Source organism: Perna viridis, chromosome 10, assembly GCF_037379345.1.
Source record: "Perna viridis isolate PV_CMFRI_1.1 ecotype Kerala chromosome 10, ASM3737934v1, whole genome shotgun sequence".
NCBI classification, from domain to species: Eukaryota; Metazoa; Mollusca; class Bivalvia; order Mytilida; family Mytilidae; genus Perna; species Perna viridis.
The window spans coordinates 25,259,859-25,285,629 of NC_142454.1; the positions used below are offsets into that span (position 1 = coordinate 25,259,859).

The following is a 25,771-nucleotide window of genomic DNA, read 5'->3' on the forward strand; positions in this document are numbered from 1 at the left end:
ATAACTCTTACATGGCTAAACAGATTAAAATTTACCCACAGATAGATCTCATCATGCTGAACACTTAGCTCATGTCAAAATTTGGCTAAACCTAACAGTTTTGGAGATTAAATGTTTTTTGACAGATCAAAAATCCTCATATCAGCTCTATGCAGAATACCCTAAGAAATATTTACATCAAGTTTGGTTCTAATTGGTCTGGTAGTTATGAAGATTTTTGAAAAAAATAACATTAAAAGGGGATAAAATGTTAAAAAAAGACAACAACTGATTAAAAAAAATTTACCCTCAGATAGATCTGATTACGCTGATCACCTTTAGCCCATGTCATAATTTGGCTAAACTTAATGGTTGAGGAGATATGTGTGAAAATCTTCTGTTTTACACCTATGTTCTATGTTCAGTAATGGCGGCCACATTTTTCGACGGATCAAAAATCCATACATCAGTTCTATGCAGAATACCCAGGAAACATTTATACCAAGTTAGATTCTTATTGGTCTATTGGTTTCAGAGAAGAAGAGTTTCAAAAAATTGTTAACAATGACAACAGTTGCCAAGTGATGGCAATAGCACACATGGGCAATGGCCAGGTGAGCTAAAAATTTGGAAACATTCTAAAATGAATATGACTTTGAAATCAAATTAAATAACTTTCATCAGAGCAAGACAAAATTGGAATAGTTTATTATGACATTATTCTCTCATCATACAAAAAAGCTGAAAAAAAAACAAAACAAAAATGTATAACATATATTATATCACATAAAAAGCCTGCACCAATTAATACAGCCTCACCTAAGAACCATGCAGATAAAAGTAAATTTTCTTATTAACTTTCTAAGTAATCTTAATCTTGAAAGTCACATTAATGAGAAAAATAGCCATCAGTTGGAACAGTAATACAAGCAATTATATCAGTTCAAGGAGATACATACAGAAATATGTAAAATAAAAATAAAAATCCTTGATCAGTTTTATAGTTGAATTCCACTGAAATACATTTTTAGGCCAAATTTGTTCATGTTAGATCAATATATCATCAGTCAGGTTTTTTCCTCCACTTTGACATTCCTTTTGATTCCTTTCATTGGTTCTCAAATTACTAAGAGACTTACTGTAAACATATTAATTTATGCCACTGCTATTTTTTTGCGAATTCTGTCAAGTGAACATATTCAAGGTTTCAAAATATGATAAGAATAATATAGTGTTATAAGTCAATTTTGTGGATGCTATTTTTCTTGCTTTTCTGTCCACCAAGAAAATAGCAAAATTTATACATCGCAAAAACTAATACTTTTACAATACACAATAAATGTGAATACACTACTAATAAAATTATGCATGACTCTTAAGTGGACATGTACAACAATACAATGGTAACTTAAACCATACCTGTTAACCTTGGGAACAGTTCATATTGAATATTATCCCCCATTGAAACTGTAACATGTGGAGATTTTTTTTAATTAAAGCAAGTTTTTTTTTTTGTAAAAATACAATTATTTAGTATATTTAATAGAAAATAGAGTAATTTCAAACAAAAACCTTCCAAAAATCTTACATTTTAATATGGAGGTTTTTGAAGTTTTTATGGATTGTGTGAGAGTCTTCATCCTCATATGGAAGGGTTAACTCGTTAGAATATATGTACATATATGTATTGTAGATAACAGTCAACAGTGTCCCAGCTACATGTAGGTGAAAATAAAAGACACAGTGTATATCCTTCCATTTCATCAGTACCTCTGTCATTCAGAAGAGAGTTTTTCCCTCTATTTTACATTTCAGAGTTTTGTAGATTTCATGGGAGAAATAGATTATTATTGCTCTCTGGGATTACAAGCTTGTGGGTTAAAATCTAAACTTTAACTATCTTGAGTGAAGAAAACTTGTAATCCCCTTGAGACTAAAGGAGAATCCATATTTATCCACTCTGAAGTGCTTCCAGAAAGTAAGAAAAATTTGAAAAGGCATAGCATCATTATTTCACCAAAATGTACATCCAATACCCATATGCCCTATCCATTCTGACTGCCCGATTCTTACAGAGACTGACACTTAAATATCAATGCAGTGACTCATAACAAGTCATACAAAAATTTGTAAAGTTATTTGAGTGATCAATGGGACAATTCATATATGTAAAAATCCAAATACATTGCCAGCATGTGAAAACAAGAAACAAGGACAAAAAAACCAAATTGAGCTTGAGCAGTGGTCAAAAATAATATCAAAATTGCACAAGCCCACAGTCAAATCAATCAAACACTGTGTTCACGGAGAGGCATTCCCTTTAAAATGGATGTAAGAGGGTTACAAGTATAAAAATGTCCTAGCAACTACAGGTAATGCCTTGTTTATATACATACATGTACTGGTAATGCATATTCAGTGGAAATTGAAGTCAAATTCAAATCTGCAAACTTGTTCACAAGTAATGAAGGTTTTATTGCAAACCTATTCAAATTCAAATGATAGTAATTCTAATTTTCATATTAACCATTTTTTTTTTCAATTTCCATTTTAATGCAATAGCTCTAATTATTCTTCAAAATACAAGTTTGAACATTAGCATTATGAAATTATTTGTTTATAGGCAAAAATTTAATACTGAAATTTTCAGGGGTCACAATGATGATGTTAAGTGGATTGAGTTAGACTTTCATAAATTTCCATAGGTGGTTATCTGGTGAGAAGGAAGTTGATTTATAGGTTCTAGGGCCTATTTTCATTAAAACCAATGAGACAGGAAAGCCTTTCTCTATACCAACTAATTGACCTCCCCCCCCCAAAAAAAAAAAAAAAAAAAAAAAAAAAATGATGTGATGATGAATTTACGTTGTTCATAGACAGAAAAATAATTGTATTATTTTTTATGTGTGCTGATAAAAAGGGGAATAAAACCTCCTGAGAAGGGATCAGCCTGAGAATCATAAATTATTTTTATAACGCCTATTACAACAACAATTTTTTATTAATTAGTCTATTATTCTCAGCAGTGGGAGAAAAAATGGCACAACAGATTTTGTAGAATCTACCTGGTATTTGCCAGCAGATAATTTTTCTTTCTACACTTAAAATATATGAATTTAGCTCACAGAATTATAAAAAACAGTATATTCATTATTTACATGAATATCAATTTTAAACATGCGTTAATTGTAAGAGTTTGTAAGAATCAGGCAAATGGGAAAAAATCAGAAACATGCATGTCAAAAGCCCACCAATCTGACTATGTAATATCACTCAAGGATACCTTCTCTATTTGAAAAGACCATTATTTAATCTCTGCATTATGGCTTTACTAAGAAATGTTTCAACAGAATTTTAGAAAAATGAGGTTTTTGAGAGAGTTATCTGCCCTTGAAATGTTAATTTTCAGTGCATTTCAATGATTCTGAAGGTGAAAATAGTCAAATTCAATGATCAAAATGAGATTTTCTCATACCACTGACTGCCTGATTTTTACAGGGACTGACACTTAATTACAAGAATATCAATTTAAACATGCCTTAAAAAAGTTATTATTTACCAGCTTTAAATGTCATTTATAATATCTTTGGCAATAAAAATTTGAAAAAAAATACATAGTAATTTTTGACAAGTGAGTAAAATACATTGCTTCAAATTTTTGTACATGCATTTTCCTTTGAAGACAATTTTTCAATCTGAATCAATTAGTATTTCTCCTTCTGAATTATAACCTTCAATTAATGGTTCACTTCATATCGACAAAAATAATCTTCTGACTATCGACACAAACGATCAACTTCCATTTTTAAACTTTTCAACAATTGCGTTAAGAGAGGAGTAAGAACCAGTCAAAAATCCTATTAAACCAAAAATCATAATTAATGCATTTTTTATTACTATCCACCATTTTAATCTTCCACCTTCTACTGACAAGGTCAAAAGGTCAATTACAGGTGGCAGCATCAGGGCTAAGGCACAACTTGCAAAAGCTCCAACAAATGAAATAAGAAGATCTAACTGTGGTACTGCTGATGCTATTCCAACTGAAAATAGAAGAAAGATATCATATCCATTAATGGTTAATCCTTAATAAACTAAGGAGTCGTAAGACACCTTTCGGCCAAAGAAACTCCAGGAATGTTAAAATCTTTTGACAGAATTCACGATAAATCATTAGTCAAAAGCCCATGACTGGTTAAAAGACTGGTTAAAATACTGGTGGACCGGTTAAAATTCACTTACAGGCTAGTTATATCTACAGTATTTTGGTGTGTATAGTGTGCATTTATGTATTGTATATGAAAAATTTACCATATGGTTTAAATGTGTGGTTTAAAAAGTATACTATGAAGACTGAATATTTAAGATACACACTCTTATAATTCTTGACAAGCTACCGAAAACAGGACCTCTCAGTCAGTCAATAGTCCTGCTCACTGCCAAAAGCAGAAGCTTTAAGGCAATCAACAGCGTAGCTCACAGCTAAAAACAGGAGCTCTCAGGCAATCAATAGCCTAGCTCACTGCCAAAAAACAGGAACTTCCAGTCAATCAATAACCTAGCTTACTGCCAAAAACAGGAGCTCCCAGTTAATCAATAGCCTAGCTTACTGCCGAAAACAGGAGCTCCCAGTCAATCAATACCCTAGCTCACTGCCAAAAACAGGAGCTCTCAAACAATCGATAGCCTAGCTCACAGCCGAAAACAGGAGCTCCTGTTTCAATCAATAGCCTAGCTTACTGCCAAAAATCAGGATAAATACAAATAGACTGCTGCAAGATAAAGGAATTTTATTGGGTTGCTCATGGTGAAGGAAATGTTTGTGGAGTATTAAACTAATATTGAAAGCTTTAAGTGAAAGAAAAGTGTTAGGATTAGGGGGAGGATCAAGATATAAACATACCAGTCGCATATCATCATTCCTGTATGTATATATATGTACTGAGAATTAAAGTAGGATTTTTACTAAACATTTCATTTTCATCTAAAGAATCAAAATATGTTATCTAAATAGTTGATATTTTAATAAAAGATTTTCTAATTAGAATAATTAATATTTCAACTAGATATGACAAAAAAAAATTGTATTTGGTAAAAATTCACCTTTTTGTAAATAAATGCATACAATAATTTCTAAATTAACTCATTTTTGCTCATATGTTTTTCAAAAATAAAACAGGGACTTGTTTCCAAGCTAACTCCAACCAAACTCTTCAGAGTTATCGATGTCACAAACTGTTAAGAATTTTCTCATACTTAAGTAATTATTCAGGTTGTATGGCAATGGGGCCTGGACTTGTTAGATCAGGCTTATAACTTAATTTAAGAACCAGAAAGATAATCTGACTAACAATTAATTTATCAATCAATAACAAAATATGATAAACCTTCATACTTACATGTCACAAGTACTAATAAAACTCTATAAATATATTCTGCATAATCCTGCCAACTTTCTGCCTCAATTCTATTTCTTATATATGGCCATGTGATTTTGATGGGAACGTAAAACTGTAGCCCATAGGTGATGAATAATGACAGAGAGAAAATCAGATTCACTGATATATACAGCCTGAAATATAGTAAACTTATTGATTGTTTAATTATAGTTTTGTTCTATGGCAGGGTTCTCTTCAAGTTTTGGGACAGACGGGTGATAGATGAAAGAAACTGGAAATTGTATGAATCAATACCACATACATCACCAGTAAAATAATGAAGCAGCCGGTTTTTCAGTATCATGTAGCAGAAAAAAATCTGTAGCAACAGGCCCTTGAGGACAACCCTGCTATGGTAGATATTTCATGGATTTCAGGACAAGAATGTCATCTCTATCAAACAGACCCTGCTTCATATTAGTCCAACACACTGAACAAGATTTTCGAGGTGCTAGCTCACTGAAGCAACAGCCCACAAAGAGGCGTGTCACATCACTTGGACACATTGTTTTAACTCTAAGCCAACCAATCCTCACTCTATTTTATATATGCTGTATACTTGGTAGAGAAGCACTGACTACTAATTTTAAAGTCTTTGGTATGACTTAGCCAGGCATAGAACCCATGACTTGCCACACTCCAGGTGAGTATGCTAACAAATCACCTCTGAGGTGGTCTAGTAAATTGGTTCAAACCTACCGGGTATTCATTAATATCTATAGAACAAAATATCAGTAAGCAAATGACATCACTAACTACTAAATTCTGATGAGTACAAAAACCGTAGTTCATAAGTGATAAAAATTTAAAAAAAAATATAGTTCATTGAAAAAAAATAATTCAATAACTGTGGATATAGAAAGAATAAAATGTCAGTAAGACTCCTAAGTAAAATACACATGTAACTAGATATAATTGTTACGCACAACATAACAGGATGTTCTCCCAGCCACCACCCCATTGTCACAAGAGCATTTAAATTAGTTTCTGTGGTTCTATGAATTTTATGATTTTTTAAAAAATTTTTAACATTCTTGAGTGGCGCCCATCTTGGAATGGCGGCAACTTTTTAATTTTTCATAAAGCCAATGGGAAGACTTTGCGATGACCTATTTTTAAACCAAGCATGGACCTTCCAAAATTAAATGTAATTTTTCGAAAATTTTTTTGAAAGTTTGGACAGCAGTCATGTTTGAAATTTCAAAACATTTGTGCACATCTACAAATGGTGGTCTATTTTTGTGCTGAATTTGGTTTCAATCCATATAGTAATTTCTGAATAGATGCACAGACAAGACAGAGGTAAGAAGGAAGAAGAATTTTAAAACAGAAATGAAAACAATATGTTCCCCAAACATCAAAAGAATTTTTTACTACTAAAATGGCATGGTACATGTACATGGTAAATCATTGACATTTTACAGTTGCTTTGTGAATGTTTTCAACTTGCTTAACTTGTATGTTGAATAGTCCTTATATTACAGGTACATATACATGTAACACACTACATATACATGTCCTTGTCTTCTTCATGCAATTATTTACACAGCTATTATTACACTTACCAGTCTTTTGGTGGCAAGTTCAAAGTAACACTCCCCAAAGCATCATCACCAAATTTGAGGTAACCATAGAAACCAGTGGCAGTATACAGACATGTAACAATCACCATCCCTAAATTTAAAACACCTGTGTGCCCACCAAAATCTTCAGGATGGCTCATTCTGTTTTCTATTGGCATAACCTGATATTAAGAAAGGAAAGTTATTCTCAGCTGGATAGGTAAAGGTTAAAATGTTGAAGCACAATACGTTTTGGAAATGAAACCTTCATTTTTATGTCTGAGCATTGCTTTAGCGCCACAATACTTAAAAAAATCTTAAGTCAAAGAATATTCTTAACTTCTACGGTAACTCCAATCAGCGTCTTTGAAATTGATGCCAACTCAGTTGAGACTTTTCTCAGACTTACATAATTTTCAAGTTTTGTGGCACTCAGCCACTAATAGGTCATGAATAATATAAAAGTTGACAAGTGATTGATCACATGATCACAGTCTCCATAGCATTCTAAAATTTTTCAGTGAAAAAAGTGTCCCAACCCTGAATGACATCTCCAAAATACACAATACACAAGCTTGATCTTTGTTTATTGGTCCAAAACAAAGACTTCAAATTTGACAATGCTATTAACTCTATAAATCAGGTAAAACAGGGTTTAAAATGTAGCAAAATATTTGGTGCATACACAAAATTATCATGGTTTTATTATGTTTATCATAACAATTACCAATTTATGGAGGACCACTGTTAACATATTTGCAGTAAAATATATAAATATAAAAACCAAGCAAATTACAGTTTTTGTTAACTTAAAAATGTTCAAAATCTAGAATTTCAGTATTAAGAATTATTCAGTTTTAATGGGAGCAAGCCCAGGCCATCTTTTCACACCATATATATAAGTCCAAGAGGGGCCACCCGTATGACTTCGAAAATTCATAAAAATAAAATATTTTTGTGTGTATATGCGCACATTAAAAAGTATTTTAATTTTTTTGTGCCCCCACCCCCCTCCCCCAATCCTAGGTGATTATCTGGATCTGCCACTGAGTATACTAAAATGACTCAGAAATCCAAAACCTACAAAGGCATAAATATCAGAAAGCTAAAATGACTCACCAATCCAATACCTTCAAAGGCATAAATATCAGAAAGCTAAAATGACTCACCAATCCAATACCTTCAAAGGCATAAATATCAGAAAGCTAAAATGACTCACCAATCCAATACTGTCAAAGCCATGAATATCAGAAAGCTTAAATGACTCATCAATCCAATACCTTCAAAGGCATAACTATCAGAAAGCTAAAATGACTCACCAATCCAGTACCGTCAAAGGCATAAATATCAGAAAGCTAAAATGACTCATCAATCCAATACCTTCAAAGCATAAATATCAGAAAGCTAAAATGACTTACCAATCCAATACCTTCAAAGGCATAAATAGCAGTACCAAAGTACAATGGCAATTGCCTTACTGGCTTGTATGCATCTCTATGACTGGTATCAGGTAGCCCTTGGAAGAGATCTTGAAAAATTATTGCAAGTCCAACAAAATTGAGTACATTAGCAAAGGTTGAAAATGGTGCTAATTTCTTCAGGTCCCTAACAAACGTATAGGGTATGATCAGTGCTGTTGTGATAACAATGTAAACAAACTGTGAGAGGCTGCCTGGATGGAAATTATCTATCACCTGTAAAAGAAGTATTTGAAAGAGTAAAAATGCTACTAAATATGATGAGCTACATAAATTAAGTCTAACTTACTTAAAAAGAAACAAAAAACTCAAACTGTTTATGAAGTTGGCAAAGAGCATCTTTAAATTTGCAAGTTGAAATACCAAGTGAATCAACAAAAGGCTAAGGTACACTTATCCATAAAAAATGTCCCCTTTATTTATCTGAAAACTAATGTTTTGTGTTGAAGCAAGGTTTCAAATGCTGAATAAATATGTTAAACTTGAAGTTAAATTGATTGTACTTAAGAACTATCTGAAATGATTATTTGGTCATAGTTACCAGTCAAAATAGACAACTTTTGATATATTAGTAAACCATAAGTGTCCACTAAAGTACACTAATGTAATACTGTGGAGGTACTTGAATTCATAGATACCAATTTTTGTGGATCAGAGAAGAAACACATGATCGTGGATTCTTGAATTTGTGGTTTGGAAGTTTTCAGTGCACACATCAATGGGGATCTACTTTTCATTGGGAACCAAATTTCGTGGTATGACCTACACACGAAAAGCACGAAAATTGGTACCCCACGAACAATATTACTTTCACAGTACCTCAATATTCTTCAGCGTTTCTTTAAATTTAATCATACCTGATGACAAGATATTCAACTCATCTTAATTTACTAAAATAACTAACAAATAAATTCCAATATGATAATGTTGTGAAAGATCAAGTCCTTTACAAATATGTAAATAGGTAATAATCTGTGATCATGTTTTGAAATTCAGACAATAAGGGGTCCAAACACATCCTCAAGTGTACCTACTTCCTTCTTTAAACCATGAAAATAACTATAATTAGAGAAATAAACTCAATAAAACAAACAAATTTTCAATAAATTTCTCTTAAGACTTTTGAAATTTAAAACTTGCCAAGATACTGTGATAAACATTACTGGGCAATTACCTGTTTAACATTTTTAGCTATGAACACAAGATACACACAACAGAATCCAATCTGTGTCATCACTAGGAAGACATTTACAGTCATTCTGCAATGAGATAATGTAAATGAATTCAGGCATCTAGAGCCCACTAGTGCAAATTAAAATTGTTCATTGTAAGTTCAAGTACATTTAATTATTCCAATACTCCACCCACTATTTTTATACAGTAAAACAGATTGTCAGGGACTGCTGGTAGTCCTGCATTCTTCATAAAATGTAAAACCCTTTAAGTGGATTATCTCCCTTTGGAATCCTCATAAATAAATAATATTCCTTCATTCTTATTTAGATATGATACCTTTTCCTCCTATTAAGCTTCAGCAAAATCCCTTGAGTTGATAAATACTAAGAGGAAATGGGGACAGTAGAATGAACAGTCAGACAGACAGAGGAAGCATGATAATATGTTAATTATATGTTCTTCTACTAAAAGCTCAGAACATGGGTAGATAAGAAGGAATAAAAATTTACTTGATAAACAAACATCCAAAACTTTTTAAGGATGTAGATCTAGGGTAAGGGACACAACCCTTACAAATCATTGGAACGTTTGTATTCAGCATTTTACATCAATGTCATGTAAGCATCAAAGAAACTTATATTGATTTCATTCTGTGTCAAATGAAAGCTTGACAGCCTTTGGTGAAATTCAATATGATACAAACATATCACTGACTTCATGAGTTATGTCCCTTACCCTAGGTCCACCTCCTTAAATCACTAAAACAGTATCATTCATGGGTACTAGCAATTACACCAAGGGCAGAAAAATAAAATAGAATTTGTATTAAAAAGCTGATTACATTTTTGAGTAGGAGGCTTTTTATAAGAAGTAAAACAAACAGCAAGCAAATAAATTTTTAATATCGTCCAAAATCAAGCTTGTTGACAGCAGAATAAAGGTTGTTAAGCATTCTGCTTCCTGGTAATTTTTGTATCATATGGATAAAAGGAAAGTTAAGTATATTACATAGTACATGTACCACAATAAGGAAAAAAATGGAAACTGGGAATGGGTCAAAGAGACAACAATGATATATTCATGATACATGTATTTCCTTATTTACTATAGTAAGCCATATCAAGTCCCAAAGCTGAATAGCTTTTCATCAATGTAAAAAAATGAGAATTTTGAAGTTGATAAAAAATGTTTTAAAAAAAGGAAACTTGTGGCATAAAGAAGAAAAATTTTTGACAAAGCTGGTCATGAATACAAAAACCTTTCCAAGGAGGTTCCCTTATTTAATGTAAACAAGAACTTTATGCAACATGTATCTCACTGAGTGATATCCACTTAGTTTTTGAACATTGAAAATCTTGAAGTTGGGTTGTTTCCCATATTTACACTCTACATCATGTACATGGGAGGACAGATAGCAGAACAGAGAGTCAGGAGGACATTTTACTCCAATATATCCCTGACATAGATCTAAATATTTTGAAATGGAAACTACATGTACATCCAGGCTATAATTTACTCATTTTTCTCTAAATTTGCATAGAAGTAAGAACAAAAGACTCTCAAGACCAATTATGATGATATTTGTTATTGAACTTAACATTTAAACATTAATCATAATTCTACTTATGTTAACCGAATAACATGTTTGAAGTGCAAAAAATCATTAAAAATGCAATCAACAGATTTCCCCGAATTTGCAGCAATCATATATCTTTACATACTTTTACCAGAAACCTATACTTAAAGAGAAAGGAATCTAGTTAGTTAGCCAATTTTTCGATGAAATTATCATGCGGTGGAGAACAAGATTCCCTGACCTTTCCACTTTTTATCAAACTACATTTTCCACTTTGGATGAAATGATCTGAAATAAATTGTAGCCCAGAAGACTTAAAAATGGGAACCTGAAGATTTTAGTCAATTATTTTTAAAAACAAAATTGTTCTGATAGGTTAATGTGAAAATAATGGAATTAATTTTGAATTATTTTCGTTTTTGTAAAAATTGGTGGTAGGTGTTCAATACTTCTTTTTTGTTTGTTTTGGTAGAAGGAAAAACGTGGTATGAACATAAAGCTAAGATATTGTAGAATAGGAAATTGAAGTTTTTATTTCAATATTTGCAATACGTTTTTTGGTTTTGATTGTTTAAAATCAAATTGTCTTTGTCAATTAATTAAGTACCGGTGCAAGATTTCGTTTCCCGTCAAGTGATAATGTGAGATTTCAGTTAGCTGCAAATCTCTTTAGTTACAGGTCTATGCTTTTACATATATATTTTTTTAAATTAACATCAATTATCAATCTGCTATCTTGTTGTTAACAACAAGCAAAAACATGGAAAATGGTCAAAATGACACTTTCTGGAGTTTTTCAGATATAAACAGAAATGTATGGTAATACCCTCTATGTTCTATTTTTAGTAACAGCGGCAATATGTTTTGGCGATGGACCATTATGGATACAATTTTGGGAGGAAACATGCCAAGAATGATTGTCACCAAGTTTTATCAAATTCTGTTCAGTGGTTTTAGAGAAGATTTTCAAAGAAAAGTTAATGACGGATGATGACAATGAAGATGACGCCAAGTGATGAGAAAAGCTCACAATGCCTTTTAGGCCAGGAATGCTAAAAAAGGGGGGGGGGTTACAGTCCATGACTGTACCCCCTAACTTGATTTGCAGGAGAATTATAAATGGTAAGCATGTACAGTAGTTCATAAAAAAAAACAACCTTTATCTTTTAAACATTTTTTAAAAAAAATATTAATGGGGCAATTAAGGGCATCAACTATGAAAAACTAGACATAGCCATATCAAAACTAAAACCAATAATATTAATAAAATACCTTCCAACCTTTGACCATCTCCTTAACCTCTCTGGTCCTGTTTCTAATGCTACTTCAAGTATACTGGCATAATCTAGGCTAGATCTATTTGCCCTACAAAGTAATATTTTTTTTAAACTATCAAGGCTATTCAAAGTTTATTTCTTGGTTATTGGGCAATTTTTTTAGATCAATTAAGGAGGCACACAATTCATTATTGCCCAAACAAGTAACAAGGTGTTTTTTTCAAATTGTTTGTGTGTTTTATTTTGTTAGATTATGTTAGTACAAATGGGTAATTAGGAAAAGAGATAAGGGAGGGTCTGAATTTGGCAAAATAAAATTAATTTGTAGATTCTCATCCCCTACTGCACCTAAAAAATTGACAAATAAAAAAAAATTGAGGTGGGAAATTTAAAATCAGGACTTTTTTGGCTTCAGTTTCTAATATTGGGAAACTATAACACACAAATCTTTCATTTTCAGTGACTTAAACAATGCTTTTTCAAAGTTGTACACATGGAAAAATGACAAAAAAATCTGTTACAGGGGCCATAACTCCTACATATAATGTACATCGGGCAACAAATTATTTTGAAAATTTCAGCATAGGTCCATCTTCTGATGGTGAACTATATTACCGGCATCAGATATTTGCTAAATTCAACAATTTTGAGTTATTTGCAAAATATCTGTATCTTGACCACTCATGTTCTATTTCTAGAAACGTCCAAATGGCCATTTTGTGCAGGATACCCTAAGGAACAATCATACAAACTTTCATTGAATTCTGTACAGTAGTTTCTGAGGAGAAGATTTTTTAAAGTAATAACAAAAAACAGCAAAAAAAAAATGTCAAAAAAGGGCAATAATTCCAACACAGTTTAACACATTTTCACCAAAATATTCATAATCATAATCACAAGGAAAAATCATTGATTCTGAGGAGAAGATTTTTTAAAGTAATAACATCAAAAACAGCAAAAAAAATGCCCAAAAAGGACAATTATTCCAACATAGTTCAACATATTTTCACCAAAATTTGATCTCATCATGCTAAACATTTATCTATGACAGAGTTAGGCTAAACCTCATGGTTTTGAAGATATATGCAAAACACTGCTGTCTGACCCCTATGTTCCATTTTTAATAACTGTGGCCATGTTTTTTCACAGATCAAAAATCCAAACAACTATTTTGTGCATGATACCTTTAAAAACAATCACATAAAGTTTCATTCAAATCCATTCAGTAGTTTTAGAGAAGATGTTTAAAAAAAATTTTAACGACAAAGACAACAATGATGGATGCGATGTATTGGTAATAGCTCACATGGCCTATGACCAGGTGAGCTAAAAATAAAATCCTCCCAACCATCCCATATTTTTTGTGAAGGTTGGATGAGAATCTACAAGTTAAGTTTAGTTTGCCTTAGAAAATAATCTCCATTCTTTAATTTCCACATTTCAAGCTATTCAAAACATCTATCGTCATCAGAAAAACAATTTGATAGACTTTTTTGAATGTTTAAAAAACAGATTTATTCTATCAAAATAAGGTGAAAGTTATAATCTAAAAGTTAAATACTGTATAGTACTAACTTACCTAACCCGTAAAATATGACTACATTTTAGCAACATATGCATACAATGTATAGCTATACCACCAATAGCCAGGATCCCTATACTACCAACCTAAAATATAAATAGAAAAAGTTAAAGGGTTACAAATAACTTGTTTTGATTTTTTTAATTTAAATGTGAAGTTATTGCATCTTTCCTATTAAAAGTAAGAATCATTTGATTGTTTTTTGTTGTTGTTTTTTTTGGAGGGGTTGTGGTATACACTTATATTTTTCATGGTTTGGCCTACCCACGAAAACCACGAAAATTGGTATCCCATGAACAATAGTACTTTCACAGCATTGTAGAATTCAACCCCGATGACTGCAAAATAGAACTTGCATCATGACCATTGGCATGTGTATCACTATCCTTTTTTTGTGTCAAATGAACAATAAATAACTACTGGTAACCACTGTTTTTAAAAATTATCCTTCATAAAAGCAACTTTTTTCAGTGTGTTTATGTACCAATAAGGCACACGACAAAAAGTAATCATCAAGTTAATACAGTTAGATTTGATAGACAATTTGTATTGTTTGTACTGTGGAGTTAATTCTTATTTTGATAATACTTCTCATGAGATTTTCGAGAAGATTTATTCACCAATGCCTGCGCTTTTAATACAGACTTTTACCTTTCAGATATCAATAACAAACTCAAACAAAGAAATTGTTCCAATTTTAGCCACTTGTGTACATAAAATGTTTTATAGACAATAAAAACATGCATTCATTTAGTAAAATGTTTGAAGCGTTATAGTATATATATATTTTTTATCATGCTTTCTGTGGTATGTTTTATTCGTAGTGTCTCATAAGCCATTATCTGCTGGCATCTTTTATGATTACTGTTTTCTTTTTTGATGCGTAATATGTAATTTAAATGATGGTAACACTTTAATAAAATATTATTTGTTGTTATGGTTGTTACAACTTGTCTCATTACAAATAGAACTTATTACTACGTGTACTACGTGAGATTTCATCTAAAATGAGAGAATTTTAAATGTTCATTTCATACCAACCACGTTGATTTACAACCAAACATGAGTTTACAGCTAGTGAGTAAATGATCTATGAAAGTGTTGATTCAAGCATAAAAACTGTTACATAATCTCTGATCAATGTGTAAAATGTATTAAAGATGCTTATAGATATTAATTAGTATAATGAAGGGTACATTGCACAGGGAAATGTTTTAAGATGTTTAAAACACAAACAAGTAGTACTCGAATACTTGAATATTTGTTGTCATTTGTAATCTGTACATACAAGTACGACACATTAAAAATGTACAAAAGCTATATGTAACACAATGATAATGAAAAAGGCAAAGTGAATTCTATCTTTACAACCTCCCCTAATTATAAAATAGCCTCTTGTCAACTTTTTGAACAAAGAATAGCCTAATCAACCATTGCAATGATAAGTTGTAATATTTTACCCATAATCCAGCATTCTTTACAGCAGATGGCATAGCTAAAACTCCTGTCCCAATGTTTCCTTTAAGTAAGTGCATCAAACTCATACAATTTCTGAAAGAAAGAATTATTTATTGCATACAAACAGTAATACTTAAGTAGTAGTCTTTGTAAGAATCATGCAAAATCTGAAAAATCTGATACACCCAAAAAAAGGCTACATATTTTTATTTTTGCAATTAAGTTGTTTTATGAGTCTATATTATGAAATATGTAACTATTCATTCAAATTTGTTGACTCTTAGGAGATAATCAACATTGAAAATTCAATAGATTCTATTGTAGTTGTGTGTTACTTACAGAGTTATCTCCCTTAATTTTGAAATCTATAGTGCATTCTATATAATTTTTATCTCCAAAGAGCATGGGTTATATGAAAAACAAAATGTTAATTTCTGTTTACTACGGCAATTTAAACAAAATATCAAAAATAAAAATATGTAGGCTTTTCAGCCATGAATCACATTTTGCAAGATTCTTGGCTGGAGTGCTACTACAACATAAAGGGGATATAAGAATGAGGCATAATTTTTTACAAAAGAAGAATTTGTTCAACTGAACATGTATCTAATTAATTTCTTAAGCTTAATCTTAAGTATGCATGAACTTAAATCTGTTTTATTAAGTACATGGTAGTGTGTCAAGATGTGAAAGAGTTAAGAGGAAGCCTGAGGCTTCATGAATTATCAGAAGACTTTGGCAGTCCTCTGAATTAAGCTGAAGGAACAAAAAAAGATATGTTCAACTTCCCAAACTCTCTTTTGCTCAGCACTTTGATTATTGCAACTATTCAGTGTTTAATTTCAACATAAAACCACTGAAAAGCAGCTCCAACTTACCAAACTCTTTCCTGTCTGACACTCTGATTGCTTTTGTAATCTTGTGGTTTACTGTTTACAAGCTGTACAAATCTCTTAAACTAGCATGTCTGACTTACAACTTACCCATTACCCCTGCTCCTTAGAGAGTAATGTCTGACTTACAACTTACCCATTACGCTTGCTCTTTAGAGAGTAATGTCTGACTTACAACTTACCCATTACCCTCGCTCCTTAGAGAGTAATGTCTGACTTACAATTTACCCAATATCCTCACTATTGAATAATTGTCAGACTTACCCAACTATTTCCTGTTTGGCACTCTGATTACTTTTGCTACTCTGAGGTATAGTTACAATAAGGTGTACAACACTCCTAACTTGTGTCTTCATTACTCAACCCTGTTGTGGCAACCCAGGTGAAAGACATCAAACCTAAACCAGCCATGTCTAGCTTACCCAACTCTTCCCCTACCAGCATCCTGGCTGCTATGAGTACGACAGAGTACTCAATTCTTAAGCAATAAAGCTACATGTAGGCACAAAACCCAAAATAACATATCGGACTTACCCAACTCTTTCCTGTTCAGCACTCTGGTTGCTTTGACTGCTGTGTGGTACATCTTCAGCCATATAACTGTACATCATCCCTGATTGTGTTAATGAATTCTGATCACTATCTCCATCCCCTGATGGTACTATTCTCTGATATTCATCCTCTTCCATCATTGCTATAAAATACACAATAAAACCTGTCAAAACAAGGTGTATCAAATAGATATGTAATAATTGAGTATTTCATCGCATGGAACCCTGTGATAAAATTTCACAGCAATCCATCTGCATATAACTAAATTATTTATATAAGTTTAACATGAATGCCAGCATCACATCATACCATTATATATCTGCAAATTTCATTTTATTACCACCATATATCAGTACATCCATCTTTTTTTTTAAATTAAAAAAAAAAATGGATAACAAAATGTTTTATCAAATGATAATTAATTTCAGTGACATCACAATATTTAAAGATGAGTACAAATACATGTAGATGTATGTACATGTATACTGTACAATCATTTATACATGTACATGTAGTGAAAGCTATTTATATAAAAGAGTCAGGTTAATACAGGTATTAGAACTGTAAAACCTCTTTCTTTATAGAGAAAATATTTTAGAAATTGTATGGTCTTGATTTTTTGAAATTTTATAACAGGATACAAGATTCTAAAGGTCATGAGTCAATGACCTTAATTCAAAATGTTTCATCAAATGATAACAGTGTCAGTGACATCAAAGTACAAGCACTTGTATGCCTACATTAACTTAATATTTGTAGTCATGTAATGACTCAATAGAATTTTAATATATACTTGTAGTGATGTAATACAAGTATTTATAGACAACAGAAAAGAATGGACATGGTGAAATGTAACCAATGCACCAGCGTTTAACATAAATACAATGCGTACAAAATAGAATATGCTTTCAAAGATCCCAAAAAGGTCTTCAATAAGTGTAAACAACGTATTTGAGTGGCTGGGTCTAAAAATCGTTTAACTGCAGCATAATTTAAACTTTAAGTCTTCAACTGTAACTCGTTTCCTTATACATGTAGCTACATGTACAAGTGTTAACAATAATCAAGTCAATTATAATCTCAAAGGATTTTTAAACAAAGTCTGGACAATCAACGTAACGGACAGCTGATAAGACAGAACATAAAACTATAGTCTCTTTCGGCTTCACCAGCAGGGGATGAAATCAATGTGCTGTTAGCACTGAAGGTTTATAATTCGGGTGAAATTGTAGCATCAACAAACTTTCAAAGATTACCGAAACACGATGTAAAATAAAACTGTAATCATACATTGTGTTTCCCTTATTATTTGGAACTATTTTTTTTCTAATATTTAAGAACTGAATGTGATTTCTGAAGTATTGAATGCAATCAATAATTGAACAGTATCCCACTTCACACACATTTACATAATTTTGTTCCATTTTACCTTTCTCCTAAATTTTTAAACCTGTCCAAGTAGTTTGCATTTACATTCAAAAACTATTCTTACTGAGTATTTCTCCTACACTTAAATTATACTCAAATAAAAACAATTATATATTGTACTTAAGAAAATAATTTCCTCAATGAACACAAAATTTTCCAAATTTAGACACTTTTTATCAATTTGAATTTTCCCATCAATTTTTCTTGGTTGAAATCCCTGTTCATTAATCATAAAATATTAACAAGAGGATGCAGATATTGACTGAGTGTGTAAAATATCATCTACAGGTCAGTCTGATCATTTTGAAAATGTGTTGTCAACTATTTTAAAGTGGACACAGGAACTTAAAACTTCAGTAAAACATTTATGGCATACACACTTCTAATTTTTATATAACATGCATGTGCTTTCTTGGTCAACTGAGAAAGGTTATTTAATACAATAAGGGTGTCATGCATATATTAATGAAGACAAACTTACTCAGTTTGCTAAAAATGACAGGACACTGTCCATTCACACATTGCAGGTATGCAATAAGAATACAAACATACGAGGAAAGACAAGAATGAAGGAAGATATTTCTGACTTAACGCAAACATACAAGATCAATGTCTTTTTTTGGTTGTAAAAAAATGCTACATGTTAAAGTGCCCTCCTCCCTGCGCCCCTCTATTTTCAAATCCTAGCTAGAACACTGTATGTTATACATTGAGCAGAAACCTTGACAATTTAGTACATGTATAATAAGAATGGATATGGTGAACAACCCCACCAGGATGAATAAAGACAACTCATGGCCACTCATGGGTCTTCAAAGAACGTTGAGGAAACTCTCACGCCACAGGGCAGGCTGCAGCTGTATGATTATTTGTACATGTACATGTATGTATTTTTGCAAGTTTACCATCTACCAAGTGTACATCTAGATGTTTGTTCAACCTAAACATCATATTAAAAAGTCAAATTTATAAAAATGTTATGACCGTAAAATAAATATAAACTGTTCTTAAAGCTTTTAAATTTGTCAAACAGATATACCATGTACATGTACATATAACGAGAACTGGTATGCTGTATATTTCAAAGAGACAACAACCCCACCAGGATAAAAATATCTGCCAAAGGCCACCCATTAGTCTTCGATGAATGACAAGGAAATCCTCATACAACAGAACAGGCTGCAAAACATCATACATGTACACAGGTACAGCGAAAGTGTTGCCCTTATATACTTAAGTAACATAAAAATAAACTTAAGGTGAAAACGAAACAAGACATACAGAGGACAGAAATTCCTGATTTGGGACAGGGGCAAAAATATGTGGCAGGATTAAAATGTGTTATATTTTTTCCACAGTAACTAGATTTAAAAGGAGAGGATTGTGATCAGGCAAAAGTAAAATTAACCCTGCCACATATTTTTGCCCCCGTCCCAAGTCAGGAATTTATGGCCTCTGTATGTTATGTTTTGTAATCACTTTCAGTTTACTTTTATCTTGCTGGAGTATAAAGAGACAACTATTTTGCTGTACTTGTGTATAATGATGTTTTGAGGAAAGCTGTCACCTGCCCTGTGGTGTGAGGGTTTCCTCCTCATTCATTCAATGAGTGGCCTTGAGCTGACATTTTTAATCCCAGTAGGGTTGTTGTCTCTTTGACATATTCACTATTTTCAGTCTTGTTATACATTGTACATGTACATGTATAGTTTAGCAAATTCTACTTTTCAATGTGACATCACAATTGTATTTGATTGGTAAATCAAGGGAATTCAAAATTACCAGAATCAACTTGAAAATAGCAAGGCTTTATGCAATGATGTATAAATCCTTATTTTTCAATTGCACACTGTAAATACAGTGCCAATGTATCTTCAAATACAAATGTATACAAATGAATCATTCAAAAGCACAGTAAATATGTTTACTCTTCTTATATGATGGTTACAGATGACACAAGCAGAAAAATTCATAGATTTTAACTGATTCTAAATTAGCTTTCAGAATTCTACGAAAGTTACAAATGTAGGTAGATGCATAAATTTACAAAGCTATATCTCTTAGTTTTTGAACATGAAGATGTTCAGAAAAGAGTATTATAATACACATAGGTTCAGGGCACTCTGACAGTTTTTTTTTTTACCTGTATAATCCTTTTAAGCCCATCATAAGGGTTCTCACTAGGATTTTTACATGAAGAGTCCTGGGACTCATCACCTTTTGGAAAGGTGAGTCCCAGATGAACTTGGTGGGTCCCACCCTTTTCCTGATTTAAAACCGGTTTGAATGCTACATTCATTATTTCAGTGTGTAAACAGAACTACATACACATATGTACAATTATACAAAACCATATCTGACTGCAATTATACATGTCATCCATATTAGTTTGTGTAGAGTAAACTCAGCATCTTTTTTTTATCTGAAAACAAATTTATCCTGTTTGCTGGCTTCATGACATAACTTAATACATAATGTGTATTTAGTTCCATGTACCTACATGTACTGTAACTACTTTTATAATACTTAATACCTGCCAACTTTTGAAAATCTCTATGGGGGTTTTTATGCGGGACAATGTGTGAACCGACATTTTCGGGACATATTTTGCAAATTGCATGGAATATTAACTGTAGTAATACATGAATGAAACAATCTCTATAGCATTAAAGGACCTTTTTCAGTTGAACAACATGTGCATGCACTATAATAGATTGAAGTTTGTAAGTCCCCTTTTTTGCGTTGGATTCCTCCAAACCTTATTAAAATTCCTAAGTTTCATCAAATTCAACAAAAGTAAATGAGAAAACTTTTATTTACATTCAAATTCATTTCTACTATTTGAAAATACATTGAGCAAATATTTCCTTCATTCCATTGGTGTCAGATGAAGAGGAGTTAGTATTCAAGTTTTGAAGTTGAAGAATTACAGTGACAGTGTGTTGCTGTTTAGATCCTTGAAAATAGTCAGAAGGAAACTTGGGCAAATCTTACTTTTCTTTAAATGCATACCATAAGGTGCAGTGTACATGTATGAGGAAATGTAACAAACTCAAGAATGTTGATACCGAATTTCCAAAATCCTCCCAATTTTAAAGGAAGAATATTTCTTTTACTACTGCAAACAAAACATGGCAAAATAATGCACTGTTGAAATTGCAGGAAATGTGATGACTGCAGGGGAGGTAACTCATTTTGTATAAACAATGATAATTTTAAAATCGGTTTACACAATTTGAGACCTATTAAAATGACAGTATTGTCAAATTAATTCTGGAGTATAAATTAATCTTTAGAAAATGATTGGATGTTCACAAAATAGTGGTATATCCAATCTGGATTCATTTTCTAATTGTCAAACCCTAGTGGGGCTAGTCAGCTGATTGCTCCTCGGAGATTATTTACCCGTCATGAAACATACCCTTACCTGTTAAGGCAGCAATTAACCTTTTTTCAGATTTATGTCTCTTCTAATTAAAGAAATGAGATTGAAATTATTTGTCACTAGTTTTTATCATATACTTCGTAACTTAATTTCGTTTTGTAAAAAAATCGTATGATGAATAACTTTGTGAACTTCCAGTTGTCCGGGTTGTCAAAAAACAGAGTATTGCAAAAATATTTAAATAAATTACCGACGTTAGGACGCAGCTGACAATGTGAAGACGCGTCAAGTAAACGCACAAAGTTTTAACTTGGCGTGTCCAGGACGTGTGTATGTGCCTTGTCGAGAACTCTGCATCATATTTCATCAATTATTTTATTTACTAAAACAAGCATCAATCTTGCATGATAAAAATTAATTTTATAAAACTTATATAGTTTTGCAGTTTTCATTTTTAGATTTGTATCAGCTAGGTTGGAGCACAGGGGCTTGTGTACAGTGAGTATTCAAGATTGCAACCTTTCCTCCCTCTCCTCTTTGTCTTTGAAAGAGGAGAGAGGTTGGATCTGGTGGTCTTGAAAATTCACTGTACACAAGCACCTATGGTGGGAGGCACATTTGCAAAATATTTAAAAACGAGTTATTTGACAATTCAATACATTTACTTCAAGATCTTTCCATCAAACTTACATGATGGAAATTCCCTTTTTTTCTCTTTTTTTTTTTGTAGAAATATACTCTTGCACAGTGTCAACTGCTGTAAACAACGATCCTGTAAAAGCATTGTGAGAACTAGCTGCGAAACGTCGCACTAACTACTTTTTGTGATTTTAACGTTATCCGCAAAATCAGAAAAAAAAAGAAAAAGATCAAGAACTATGACAGTCTATGAGTACAACATAAAATGACAACTTAGTTAGTTCCAAATGAACATTACCTTTTAATTTATGTATATCTGTCCAGTCTTCATTTAGCCCCTGATGGTCTTGGTAAGTTTACTTGAATCAACTAAAAAAAGACGAACTTGTCTATTTTGACAGTATCTGGTACCTGTGGTATCCAGTTCGATCACGAAAAAAGAAACATGACGGCGCTGTTTGATTATCCGGAAAATATTTTGGGCCATCTCAAAGAAAACCATTTTTTCCTTTTTTTGTTTTAAGTTCAAAGATGGGGAATGAAAGTAAATATGATTTTTCCCCCTTTTAAATCAAATTTTCTTAGTTTTCTTCATTGTTTGCTGCCAAACATCCCCTTTCAAGGATACTTTTATTATTAAATATCTGAAGAAAATATAATAACTTCGTACTATATGTCCCTGATTTGATTATATCTAGGATTTTTATAGTATACTTTTAAATTCTAGTTTATATATTGCAAAATTGTACTAATTTATTGTAAAATTTTATTGCGTATCCTTTTTTATCCTTTGCTCCTACTTAAATGCGCCTGTAGAAGAAATGTATACGCCAGCTGCCTTTCCTGAAAGTATAATTTATTTCAACAAAATGCATCTTATTATGCTAATATAACATTATTTTCACAGAAAGCACAATATTTATGCTACAGGTATATGCTTTTCTTATACAGGCCTGTTTTAACCTGGCAGGCATATGCAGGTTTATTTAAATATGACCCCTTTTACATGTATTAGTGGATTTTTTTCTAAATTAATTGAAGTTGTATAATCACATTTTCAAACAGTATTCATTTAAATTTTTTTAAGATCATGTTAAAATGAATTGTGTGTGCATGATTGCGTGATTGTATCATTGTATTGGTAAAATGCTGGAATTTCTGGTCGACAATATTTTTGTCTAAAAGACCAATATTCCAGTAGACCACCAGGAAACCTATGGGAACAAAATGTGCTCCACTCTTGATCAATCTTCTTCTATATTCGTATATTTTAGCACAGGAAAAAAAAAACAAGAAACGACTAGCCCATGCAGTTTTTCAATTTCATTTTTCGTTATATCGATGATGCATTGTCTCAGAATATTACTAACTTTTAAAGGATTACTTAGATTTGAACTACACAATAGACAAGTGATACACATTCACCTGCTCCATAAACTATACAATGATGAAACAGGGCCACTCCACGAGACAGGTGATTATTTTGACTTTCACATTGTAAACGTTAAATAAGTTTTGAGACAGGGATAAGCTCAGCCTTCGCGCTAAAATCACAATTAGATTTCGACAATATGAAGTTTCTATCTAATTTATCACAGATGAGAAAATAATTCACATCTTGCCGGATTCACAACGCACCAAACTTGATGCTTAGCGGATTTCAAACTCCACGCAACACTCGAACGGATCTTAATTACCCTTTTGGTGCAAAATGATGTCACTCCCTGTTGATATTGCAAAATGTTTTTTCCATGTGTTGTCTTCTTTTTTTCTTATTTTGTATTTTGTTGTGTATGTGGATCTTCCTGCTTCTTCTTTTTATGATTTGGCCATGTATCTCTGGCTTCAAGTTGTCCTGTTTTTATACTTCAGTGTTTTTTTTTGCTGATAATTACGATAGCCCCGACCCACGGACAGAGATGACTGGGTGTCCATTTATAAGCAACTCATCAATCAATTTAAAAAGGCATTTATTTTATTATGAAGGAAATGGATTTGAGTGGGGACCTGGGAATACTCCCTTTAAAAAATCCAAATAACTAATCTTTCATTTTTTAGAAAACATGAGATTGCATGCGATTGAATAATAAAAGTCATTCTTTAAAAGTTTATTTTATATCAATCATTTATGATATCAAATAATAATTTTTACAACATCAAAATTGAATTTCTGATATCAAAAATTCATTTTGTGACATTGAAAAGTACAAAATGTATTGAATAAGTATGAAAAACAGGCCCTTAATATTAAGTGTATACCACTCCAGCTAAGAATCATACAGGTGATACATGGTTGGGAAATCTGCAGATTTTTATTTCTGATATTTTATTTAAAATGCTGAAGTAAACAGAAAATACTATATGGCTTTTCATAGAAACCATGTTCTTATGAGATAAAAAATATATAGAATGCACCGTAGAATTCAAAATTAAGATAAATAACTCTGTAAATGACACTAAAATTCAATCAAAGACTGTTGGGTTTTCCATGTGGATTATCTCCTAAGATCAGACAGATTGCATGCACTTTTGCATGCACTTAATTTTGCCATTTTTTTTAAATGAAATACATCCAGGAGAGGCATAAATGATGCTCTAAAACGCTATCTCCACGGAGCTTTGGGGGGGGGGGGGGCTCTGCCCTGGACCTGCTGGGGGCCTTAAGCGGCCCCCAGACCCACTGCCGTAATTTTGCCTAATTGTCATTAAATCAGAAGTGTAACTCTCTTTCATGACAATAAACAGACATGTACATATACTTATTATTGTATTCCAAAAGTACATTAGAATCCAATCGGAATACCTCAGCCTCTCTAGTTACACAAAATTATTTTTTAGTGTAGCAGAAATGGCCGAGTAGTTCAATTGCATTAGAATCCATTCACTTATTTAATACAAACCTGAACTGAACTCTGAATAAACCAAAAACCTCCCTACAACAGACACTTTTTGAATACCTTTGTACATGTATTAGTTTAAATATATTTTGATCCTGAGTAAATCAATCATCTGTCTAACGGAACAAAGGAGTTCAGTTAGGTAGCAATAGGCCGCAACCATTTGATTTTCTTTGGGGGTAAGGGGGTGGGGCTATGGATTTTTTTCTTTTATCTTGAGCAAAACTAACTTGTAAATTACCTTGAGTATAAACAACTTGTAATTTTTGCCAGGGCCAATCAAAAACAAATATTTTTTGTCAGCATCTATTGAAAACAATCTTTTTTTTAGGTTATCTCAATATTTTTCTCATGTTTTATATTACTACAATGAAACATATAAACAAGCGGCTCAAAACTGCCTGAATTTTACCGGTATACAATTCACATTTGCCTTCTATGAGCTAACTGT

At 32.1% G+C, this 25,771-nt stretch overlaps 1 protein-coding gene across 2 annotated transcripts; it reads right to left on the minus strand.

The window, feature by feature from the left end:
* Nucleotides 1–670: 670 nt before the first annotated feature.
* Nucleotides 671–22,857, minus strand: LOC148605113 (neutral amino acid uniporter 4-like). 2 transcript variants are annotated; one of them, XM_088548411.1, is made up of 11 exons: nucleotides 22,722–22,857; nucleotides 16,954–17,113; nucleotides 15,529–15,619; nucleotides 14,066–14,154; nucleotides 12,482–12,574; nucleotides 9,632–9,716; nucleotides 8,398–8,673; nucleotides 6,983–7,161; nucleotides 5,379–5,551; nucleotides 4,883–4,901; nucleotides 3,882–4,022 (listed from the first exon to the last, which is right to left on the minus strand). In XM_088548411.1, coding segments are annotated over exons 2-10 (1,146 nt in total). In that variant the 5' UTR covers nucleotides 17,112–17,113; nucleotides 22,722–22,857; the 3' UTR covers nucleotides 3,882–4,022; nucleotides 4,883–4,899. The 2 variants fall into 2 exon arrangements, with proteins under 2 accessions (XP_088404536.1, XP_088404537.1); XM_088548410.1 differs by lacking the exon at nucleotides 4,883–4,901 and having other exon boundaries at nucleotides 671–4,022.
* Nucleotides 22,858–25,771: the final 2,914 nt, after the last annotated feature.